This window comes from Peromyscus leucopus, chromosome 23, assembly GCF_004664715.2.
Source record: "Peromyscus leucopus breed LL Stock chromosome 23, UCI_PerLeu_2.1, whole genome shotgun sequence".
Classification (NCBI taxonomy): domain Eukaryota; kingdom Metazoa; phylum Chordata; class Mammalia; order Rodentia; family Cricetidae; genus Peromyscus; species Peromyscus leucopus.
Genome location: NC_051082.1, coordinates 4905658 through 4916436, shown reverse-complemented (window position 1 = coordinate 4916436; position 10779 = coordinate 4905658). Strand labels below are relative to the sequence as shown.

The 10779-nt window shown below is 54.8% G+C and overlaps 1 protein-coding gene across 1 annotated transcript in view; it reads right to left on the bottom strand.

Moving 5' to 3' along the window:
• Positions 1-8745: 8745 nt before the first annotated feature.
• Positions 8746-10779, bottom strand: part of Ube3b (ubiquitin protein ligase E3B) — a 43794-nt gene continuing 41760 nt past the window's right edge. The window contains exon 27 of the mRNA XM_028854750.2: positions 8746-10571. Coding sequence (XP_028710583.1) covers positions 10380-10571 — 192 coding nt within the window. The 3' untranslated portion in view covers positions 8746-10379. The remainder of the gene's footprint in view (positions 10572-10779) is intronic.

Here is a 10779-nt window from a genome sequence, read left to right as displayed (position 1 = left end):
CTGGGGTTGGTCACCACGTTCCCGTGCCTCCTGGAAGTCCATGTGACCCAAGACTGCCATGCAAGCTGGGCACTGTGGCATATGCCTGTTGTCAAGGCTGAGGCAGGTGGATTGGCTGAACAACCTCGAGTTTAAGACCAGCCTAGGCAACATAGCAAGACCCTGTCTGAAAAAAACAAGCAAAAATAACAACACCCTCTTCGAGGGCTAAGTGCAGATCCATGGGACAGCTCCCTCCAGCAGCCACTTAGGGGTTCATGTGGCCCCAACCTTGAAGGTGAGAAGGTATGCCTGGAGCTAGAGAGGCTTCTGGAAGACCTGGATATCTGCAGGTCCTGGAAGGACAGTGAATGACTGGCAGGCACATAGCTCCATGCCGGCCTCCTCGACCCTGAGAACAGGCCTGTCACTTCCTGACTTGGGACATGCTGGTCATCTTCATACTTGCCTCTCACTGGTAAAATGGTGACAAGTCTTCACGCTCTGTGGTCCCTGGGAGACCTTACTTAGGGCGTGTTTAACAAGGCCCTGGCAAATGCTAGCTACTGTTACTTGAATTCAAATTCCAGCTTTGCCACACCTTAGCTCTGTCAGCTTGAACAATTCATTTAGCGACTGTGTGGCCCAGGCTGGCCTGGAACTTGTGATCTACCTGAGGGCTCCTTCCTCCTCTGGAGTGGGAGAAGTGGGGTGTACCACTGTGCCTGGCACTCTTCAGCATTGTAACAATAGCAGCAACTTCCTGAGGTTCGAGGCGGACTCCAGGGGCCTGGTCAGTGTGGCTGTCGTGGCTGAGCACCTTTGTCCTCTTCAAAGCCGTTCTGAGCTCCAGGTGTGGAGCCGGGCTTCGAGATAGCTTTTGCCACGGAGCCAACTGACCTCAACTCTAAGATCTTCCGGCCTTCGTTTCCTGAGTTCTGTGATTCCAGGTATGTGTCGCCACACGCAGGCCACCCCTCACACTGTGGGCTGGTGAGATGTCTCGGCAGGCCAGGGCACTTGCCGCAGAGCGGATGTCCTGAGTTTGACACCTGGAGTCCACCCGGTGGGAGGAGAGAACAGGCTCCTACAAGTTTTCTTTGGACTTCCATGCATGCGTAATACATGTGTGTGCATAATCATACACACAGTCAAACAAGATAAATGTCAATAAACCCTTCACACCATAACTAACCCTGAAAGCACCTTGCCCACAGCAGCCCCGCAAGCCGCCATTAAGCATCCTTGTGTCTCAAACACAGAAGCTGGGGTGCTGAGAAATCACACCGTGGCTGGCTTCTGCAGTCAGAGGCCACTCTGAGACTTGAGCCTGGCTCTTCCTCTAGCCTGCTAACCTCTGCACAGGGGCCACACTACACCAGCAGAACCTGTCGGGTTCCCAGGGGTGGTCTCCTTGGGAAGTTAGCTGCTAAGGCATGGCTGGTAATTAAGTGGGGTGGGCTGCTGGTGTAGGAGCGGAGGAAAGAATTGAAAAGCTCCCAGAGGACCCCGGTTGTCCCAGCCAGAGGTCGCCCTTCCAAGGAAAATGAGAAATAGGTGCCAATTCAAAGTGTCACAAAGGCCCCCAGAGAACCAACCCAATAGATGGCACAAAACCAACCTGATAACTCCAGATCCTGGGTGCAAGGTGACCTCTCCATCTACCAGCGCTCTAGAAGCAACTCCCCGTGGCTGATCTCGGGTCACAGGCCCTCTGGTCCTCCCCACTGGCCATCTGTAATGCCCACATCCCTCCCCAGCTAGTAGGTGCCTTTATTTATGATCACCTTGGAAGGGTCGAGCAGACATATGTTGCTAAAGGGGCGTTTATTCTTGTTTATAAAATTTATGGCTTCACCTCAATTACACACTGTCAAAACGGGAAGGATCGGCCCCAAAGCCTCTTGCCGCCTGACTGCTTCAGACGTGCGTACATCTGTTAACTCCATGGGAGCTGTACAGGGAAATCAGGTCCGCTATAACTCAAGCTCGCTGTCCTGCCACGAGGTGTGAGCTGCAGGCCTTGAGCAGACACATCCAGGCATGCATGTGGGCAGGGAGGCAGCGAGCAGCTGTGGTGGCCATGCCAGGTGGCCAGATGCACGGACTGGCCACGGCCTCTGTCAAGGTGCTTTAAGCTGGGGAAGACGCGAGAGAGAACTTTATTTCCATGGCCTTTGGGACTCAGCTGCAGTGTCCCAGCGGCTGGAGAGTCTTGAGCCTGTGGCTTTCCACCTGGCGATACCAGTGGGAGAAAAGCATGCCTCTCCAGCGTGGGGGAGTGAAAGTGGGCATGAATTCCAAGGGGACAGTTTGACAACTCTCACGAGAGTCCTGAGAGTGCATGTCCCCCCCCCAAACATCTCAGAGGGAAATGTGTCTCAGCACAGCCCAGAGGGTCTCGTTCAGCGATGTTGCTCATTACCGTGAAAAACTGGACACTCGTGTGCAGGACGAGAAAGCTAGATGATTCCACGAGTGAGTGCGCTATTTAACAATGAGCGACTGTAAGAAATGTCATGACTTCTGTAGTAAGTGGGTATGGGGACCTGTTCCAAAATGCTGTGTAGCGAACAGTCCGAATTCTGTAGAATCGATGTGTGTATTCACACAGGAAGACTGAGTATTTAACAGTGCTTGCCTCTACATGAGGCTATCCTGGGTTAACACTTATTTCCTTCTTTAAGTCTGGATTTTCTAACTTTTCTGCAGTGGATTCAGTTAGATTTGAGGAGGGCTCACTGTGTAAGAAACCCAAGGGAGAACGGGAAGCAAGTGAAAGCTGGGCCTGGCCTGTGGCTCTGCTGATAGAATGCCTGTCTAGCATGCACGGAGCCCTGGGCTTGGTCCCCGACATGGAATAAACGTGTGTGGTGGTGCATGCCGCCAATCTCAGTACTTGGGAGGTGGAGGTGGTCGTACCAGTTCAAGGACAAGGTCATCTTGGCTACATATCAAGTCTGAGGCTAGCCTGGGCTACATGAGACCCTGGTCAAAGACAAATAAATAGAAAGACCGAAAGAAGGCGGAAAATGTGTCCCTCTGCCGCCTTCCTCCCTTGGGACAGCGGGAGTCACGGTAGTCCCTGGAGGATGATAATCCCTAGAGCCTCCCCACTACTCATGGGTACCTCTGATACTGTCCTCCTGTTCTAGCGCTGTGAGAACCAGACAGTAACTTAAAAAAATCAATAGACTGCTGTGAGGAGCCCCCAGGACCGTGGTAACTCTTACAAAGGAAATCCCTGAATTAGGACTTGCTTACAGTTCAGAGGTTTAGTCCATTGCCATCATACTGGGAACATGGCAGCATGGAGGAGGACGTGGTGCTGGAGAAGTCGCTGAGAGATACGTCCTGACCCACAGGCGAGAAATGACTTCAAAGCCTACGTCCTCCAACCAGGCCATGCCTCATAATCCTTTCAAACAGTTCACTCCCTGGGGACCAAGCCTTCAAATCTATGAGCCTGTGGAGGCCATTCTTATCCACACCACCACAAGCTTGCAGCCTGGGGGATGTGTGCTGTGCCGTTCCTGCCATAGACAGGCGACTGGCTGGACTCCAGCCTGTGAATGCAGACCTGGCTTGTACTCTAGAGCGACCCAGGAGGGAAAAAACGTGTTCCCATCCCCCCTGAGACGCCTCGCTGGACAAGTCTCCCTCACCGTCAGTCTCCACCACCATCTCAGCCAGAAGCTGGGGCCACTGCCATCTCTCTCCGCGACCTGTGACAGCGTCTTTCATATGTATTATCTCATGCCTTTACATCCTGAACGGTCAACTTAATGCCCTCTGGACAAAGGGGCACACTGACAGGTGGAGAGATGAGAGGCTAACGTGCCTCAGTGGCAGCCTTCCGGAGCAAACCGGTTCCTTTCTCTCTTCTGCTGTGAGCGGAGTGGGCTGACCCCAAGAAGGGAAAGAGAAGCCAGTTGAGTGGATTGTCAGTCACAAGGAAGAAGATTGAGCCCGGAGGCCGGATTCTATAGAAAGGAATTTGGTAATCTATTAGTAATGTCTGCCATGGCCTCATAAAGGTACAGAATAAGAGACATGCTTTTGTTGTTACATCTGCATTCTTAGGGTAAAACCCTCACTGATCTCAAAGGAAGGGAGATTTCATAAGGAGGTGTGGTCTCCAGACTGCTTTTGGGGATCAGACTGCCCCTCCAAAGCAGCCCCTCCACATGATTCTCAACACCCCATGAGAACTAACTAGCAGAGGAAAAATTTCCAAGAGCTTTGAGGTGACAAATCAGGGCCATAGATCTCTAAGAGTCAAGTGCTTATAAATCTGACTAATTAATTAGTCAGCTCTGATGAGCTCCCCACCATAATTCAGCATCTGCAATTAGATTTCATATTAAAGCATGCAAATTCAAGATTAAAGCCAGGAGAGACGGTGTGACAGCTCCACCCCCTCCAGCCTCTGCCATCCCATCCTGCACCACCACCGGCTCCTCGTGGTGCAAATTCTAGAATCTTCCCTTCGGCCGCTTTGTCTCCCAGGTCCCCATGGTGCTGCGCCCAGCGGGGTGAGGAATCAGTGCCAGCTCTTCTCCTGGAAGATGGCTGCATTTAGATGAGGCAAACATTTTGACCCAGGGACGTTTGGGGACTTACAGGTTGCAACATCCTGCGGCCAAAGGTCGTGAAGGAACCTCTGTCTAGTTACCTGGCTGCTGGGGGACAGGCATGCCATGGAGGAGCAGGGGCTTTGGGATCAAGCCAGGTGACCTGGGGGAGGGACTCCAGATTGGATAATCTCAGGAAATAGGACTGATTTTTTGTTTTTGTTTTTTTTTTTTTTTTTCTTTTTTTTTTTTTTTTTTTGGTTTTTCGAGACAGGGTTTCTCTGTGTAGCTTTGCGCCTTTCCTGGAACTCACTTGGTAGCCCAGGCTGGCCTCGAACTCACAGAGATCCGCCTGGCTCTGCCTCCCGAGTGCTGGGATTAAAGGTGTGCGCCGCTGCCACCACCCAGCAACAGGACTAATTCTGTGATTATTATAGATAGACTCCCCCCCCCTCGGAGGGAGGAGCCAATGACCCAAGGCTGCACAGCCATGCTGCTCACAGTGCACAATGATGTTTCGATCAACGCAGAGTCACATCTATGACATTGGCAGGCCGCCGACATTATAGCTTTTTGAGTGCACTCTGTGATGTTCAAACGGCGATAAAATAGCCGAGAGCAGGTTTCTGAGAAGGTATCCCCACCAGAAAGTGATGCGTGGCTCCTTTAATTTACTGGAGGGTCAGGTGGGCGGTTGGCAGCTGCTTGGGTGACACCCTCCTCTCAGGTCTGGTGTGTCCCTTCAGCTGGGACCCGGGGCCAGCTGCTGCTCTGTGGCCTGCCACTTCCTCTGAGTCTGCAGGACTTGGGAAGCCAGAGCTCGGAATTCTCACTTTCAGAACTCTCAACACGGGTGTGACCTGTGTCCGCTTCCAGCAGCCTTTGCAAGGTGATGGGGCCAGGGAAAAACAGCAGGACAAGGGACAGAGCGGCCCTTCAGCTTTGCCTAGAGGCCTCTCCCCCCTTTCTGCCCACTCAGCCCTGGTGAAGGCTTCGGGATGTTCGGACCTGGCATACTAGGGTGACAGTTTTCGAACCTCAGTTTTCCCAGCTGTTAAGTGGGCATCAGAATAGGTGACACAGGACACTGGCTGGAGTGACCAGGGTACGCAATGCCACATTCCTTTCTTTGGATTAGTTAAAGCTGCCTGGAGTAGGGACAGTTGCCCACATTGCTCATGGCTGTAACAACACCCGCCCCAGCCCGAGGCACGGAGTTTTCTGGACCTATTTGTTAGGTGAGTGAATGCCCGTCTGGCTTCCTGGGCCAGCTCTCAGCTGGAATACCTGCCAGCTGCTCAGCCCATCTGGCGCCATCTGGGCCAGTGACAAAACCATCCGGCAGACTGTACAGGGAAGCCCCCACAGTACATACAGAGGACACCCCCTCCGCCGGACAGTGTCCTGTGCGGGAGCAGGTTGTGGAGTTCCCAGGAGCCCCTACCAGCAAAGGATTGTGGATGCAGATGCCTGGCTGGTACCTAGGGATGGCAGCTAGCTGGTGGGCAAAGCAGTGCCACGCTTGCCCGTGGCTCAGCTTCGCTCCCCTGCCTCCCTGGGGACCTCTCTCCCGAGTCTGGCCTTGTCCCCACTGGCTTCAAAACTCCCAGTTTGGAAGGTAGACTGAGTCCTGAGCCCCGGCTCCCCACACAGCACAGCCCCTGCCCAGGGCAACCAAGTCACTGCCCGGGGCTGATTCTCAGTTGAGGTGTTTTTGAGTTGTGATCTCATGCAAGCCAATTCACCTCCCCAAACATGGGTAGGATGAGGCAGGCTCCACCCCAGTTCCTGAGATTCCTGGGTGGATTTACAGCAGTCCTCTTGGCAGAGCCTCAACAGAGAGTGGGCAGGGCAGGACGGACAGCCTTGGCAGTCACCACGTGGCGCGTGGTGCTCACACGTGCCCTTGGGCAGATAGTGTTTCATCTGCCACCATGCCTCACATGTTGGGTCTTTTCGCCTCTGCCACAGGCCTTCCCTTTCTACCTCCACGGTGAAAACTCTGGCCTGGGTGGACATATGAACACTTCCTTTCTGAGCCTTTCTGAGCAAGGCCTGGCCCTGGCCTGGCCCTGGCCTGGCCCTGGCAGGCAAACCTACTCTGTCAGCTTTGCCCAGCCCTGTGGTGACCTCAGGTGGGAATATGACCCTTCAATGTATCTCATCAAAAGGATATGATGGGTTCATTTTGACTGGTGCAGATCTGAAGTTCTCCAGGTACCAAAAGGCACAGTTATTACACACTGGACAGTCCCAGGCTCTGTTTCCTGTGATCCTTGTGACATCCATTACACATGGGCGCTTACAATGTTATGGAAACTATACAAATACCTCAAATGTGTAGTCAGAGGCCAGTAACTCTCTGGAGATACACGTCTCAGGGCTATCAAGGAAGTCCACGTTGATGACCCTGTCCTGGAGAGAACCTGAGACTCAAGTGTTCCTCTGAGATAAGTTATGACAGATTTGCTCTGTTCAATGAGGGGGGAAGTGATCACACTCAAGTCTGTGTTCGTCAGCCCTGGCCCTGCCCCTGCCCTGGCCCTGGCCCTGCCCTGGCCCTGGCCCCTGGACATGAGCCCTAGTTGGGATATGAGCCCTGTGGCAGGATGCTCTTGGCCCTGGATGGATAGTTATGTCCTCCGTCCAGGCTCCCGGACTACTCCATCTGTTACACATATGCTCGTCATCAGCGTTGGCTGTCATGACCACAATGAGGAAATTATTTCAGTAGGACCCGTGTGCCAAGGGCTGGGGACTGCTGGCCTGTCTGTCCTAAGTCCTGATGCAACATTGTTTCAACATTGGTGTGGGAGGCATAGCCCAGTTCCTGGAGATACACAAGCATGCAAACACCTCAGGTGTGCAAACACACCTTGGGCCAGACCCTGGCTGAAGCATTTCTTGGGGAGGCACTAGCCACACGGAGGAGTCACCCATCTGTGCGAAGAAATGGCAGGTGACCTTTACCCAGTGACCGCTCTGTGAGGGACAGAAGTCACTCTGGAAGCTTGGTCAGAGTGCCTCATCGGGCTGGTGGGTAGTCCTGACTTCTTGGGTTGGTTTGTGTGTGTGTGTGTGTGTGTGTGTGATTTGAGTCCAACTGCTGTTTATCCCAGGCTGGCCTTGAACCTTTAAATCTTCCTGTCTCAGGCTCCCAGGTTTTGGGGTTATTGGGGTGTGCGGTGGCTCTGCCTGGAGAAGCAGGAAGTAGACTGCCATCTAGAAGCTAATCCTGAGCCAGGCCCAGTCCCCGGACGGCTATCACCACACCGATTATCAGTACATAGGATTCAAACTCCAAAGTCTCCCAGACAGAAATGGGCATGGAACTGGGCTCACAGGACTCAGTCAGGGGCCTGACTCCCCAGCCCATGCAATGGACCTCTTTCCATAGTCCCACAGCCAGTCTGAGCAATTTAAGGTTCCAGTGAGGTGTGGTGACAGGAACCGGTGATCACAGCGCTCAGGCAGCCCAGGCACATAGTACACCCCAATCTCAGGTGCACTGGATCCAGACATGGACCAAACACAGGGGGACCCCGTGTCTGCCCAATCTCCACGCCTGGCTGCACAGCTGAAGGACGACAGGAGGCCAGGGTGTTGCCGACCTCACCTAAATGTTCGTTCGTTCGTAAGCACGCACAGGTCCTGCCAGCACAGCAAACAATCCTGCTCGCCTCCCTGATAAACAAGCCAGCCAGCCGTTCACACCGACCTCAGCTCCAAACACTACGCCAGGGCCGGGCTTTGGTTTCAGGTGGGTGTGTATCACCCTGCAGGCAGGTCGTGTGTCTTTGGGGCTTTGCAGTATTTTTCTGTTAGTGGGGACCCTGGGGTCCCAGAGATGTCCTAAGCAAGAGACATGTCTGAGTTACCTGGTCTCTCCCCATCAAACAAGCTGGCATTTGCAGGCACCATGTAAATCAGGCACTTCAAAGCTATGCTTGCAATCCTGGTTCCACCACCTGCAGGAAGCGGGCAGAGGGAGACTGGCTCTAGGGATGTGTCCCTGACATTTCACTTCCAAAACCAAAATTGGGCACGTGTGACAACTGCCCAGCTCTCCTAACTCAGCTCTGAAGCCAGGATGTCTGTCAAAGCACTCTTGTCTTTTTGGTACTGTGGGGGTGTGGGACGGTGATCTGAGCCGTCCAGGCACAGGGCTGAGTACGAACCAGAACAGGCACCAAATGCTCAAGTACAAATTTATTAAAGCCCTGACACGTCTTGAGTCCACAAGTTACCTACAAAAACAGTACCCACTCCTTTTTGGAAGCCACCAAGAGCCAATGGGGCGCCAGTGAAACCCGGCTGTGACAGACTTGGTGCTTGGATGGTGTGATGTTGTACCTGCGGGAAAGCAGGCCTGAAGTGAACTACAGACAACCCTAGGTCAGAAACCAAGCAGGTCAAGTTGACACTGGTGTTCAGAAGCCGCTCTCCCCCCTGTCCACGTCCCCGCTGTAACTCTCAGGCTTCGTGTTATCCGCACAGGCTGTGCGCAGGGCCCAGGAGTCTGTGGGAAGCTGAGCACACACCCAGATGGCTGCAGACATCTTCCAAGGACCTTGCCATCCTTCCATCCAAGTGACGCTGGCGCCGCTCTCCAGAAGCCCAGGGACCTTCCCCAGGCCCCCGGCCACAGCTTCCTGCCGAAGTGGGACAGGGTGTGCCCACTTTCCCACAGTGTCCCGATGGAAGGCATTTCCTTGCTTCGAGTGCTCTAGTCCTAAGCCGGCTCCACAGGGTGGAGGAGGGACCAGGACTCCTGGCCTCCACCAGGGTGGAGGGATGCAAGAACGTGATGAGACAAGAGACACAGAGTGGTTACCAGATCACTAAGGCCAGCGCCTCTGCCTCCACATCCTGAACCTGGAGAAGGTTCTTAGGGGGAAGGGGGAAGGAGGGCCCAGGAGCACAGAGGGAGGGACGACAGAGTGAATCCGAAACAAAGCAGAGAGAGCGGCGCCAACAGAGCTGGTGAGGGTGTGTGGGTACACCTCGGCCTCCTGGGCCGCTCAGTGCAATAGACTCCTGTGCAGGGACGGGCCTGGCAGTCCCTGGAATAAAGCACTGCCCAGACAGATGGCTGGGCACCATAGGCGCTCGTGTTTCTCCCTAAGGTAACGAGGAGGGCAGACACACAGCCGTAGGTTCTGGGTACCCCAGAGATGGGGCTGCTCTCCAGGGTGAGGGGTTCTCTCCCAAGCTCGGACACCATGGAACAGGCCCGGGGCTGACGGCAAGGGTTCCCTGACAGTGTGGCCTGCTGAGGACTTGGGAGGGAGGGCTGTGGTGTGGAACACCTGCTCCCCTGTAAGAGAGACCCTCAACTGTGCTCAGCAGCCTCCCCGGCAGAAGCTGGGTTTGACTGCCCGGGAAGAGGCTGCTGTGGACAGGGGAGAGGCAGGGGACTCTGGCGTGCATAGAGGCTTGGCGAGGCCTTACCTGAGTTTTCAGAACGGAAGGAGGAGCTCACAGGCACAGGCTTTGTGTAGTCAGAGGGCAAAGGAAGAAAAGCCTCACAGAACTCCGGGAGCTCCTCTGTGATCGCTAGGCCCAGGCTTCAGGCCCCAGAAGGCAGGAAGAGGGAGCACGGGGTGGGGTGGGGTGGGGGGACGACCGGGGGCTTATTTTCCACAACACTCCCCAACACACTGAGTGCACTGTGCTGCTGCATCCGAATTTGGGCATCTCATGGCTATTGAGAGGGTCTGAGGGCTCCAGCAAGCTGCCACCCTCCTGGGAGCAGGCTGCCTCCAGGAGCGGAAGGGCTCTGGAGTCTGGGTGCTCTGGAGGGCAGGTGGGGGAGACCGGGCCGGGCTAGGAGAGCTCAAAGCCTGTGTTCATGCTGATGGCGTAGCGCAGTTTCTCTCGGAGGACGCTTTTCTTGCTGTAGTTGGGCAGCTTGAGCAGGTTGAAGCAAGTGGAAGAGGTGGGCAGGCGGCCGCCTGGCTCCCGCTTGCGGATGGTGAAGAAGCCCCTGAGGACGCTGCCCAGGGTGTCCCCAGTGTCCTGCGAGCACACACCACAGCTGGGGTCAGAAGGTGCCTCTGCAGTGCACACAGGTGAAGTCCAGCGCGGGGACAGTGGCCTGAGCGGCTGAGGGGAGCCCTGCTGTTCTGGGCACTCACACGGAGGTCCTGAGCTAGGTCACCCCTGACGAGGGCCTCCTGGTTAACGGACACGTATCAGGTAACTAAGACCGCAAGGACTGTGGCCC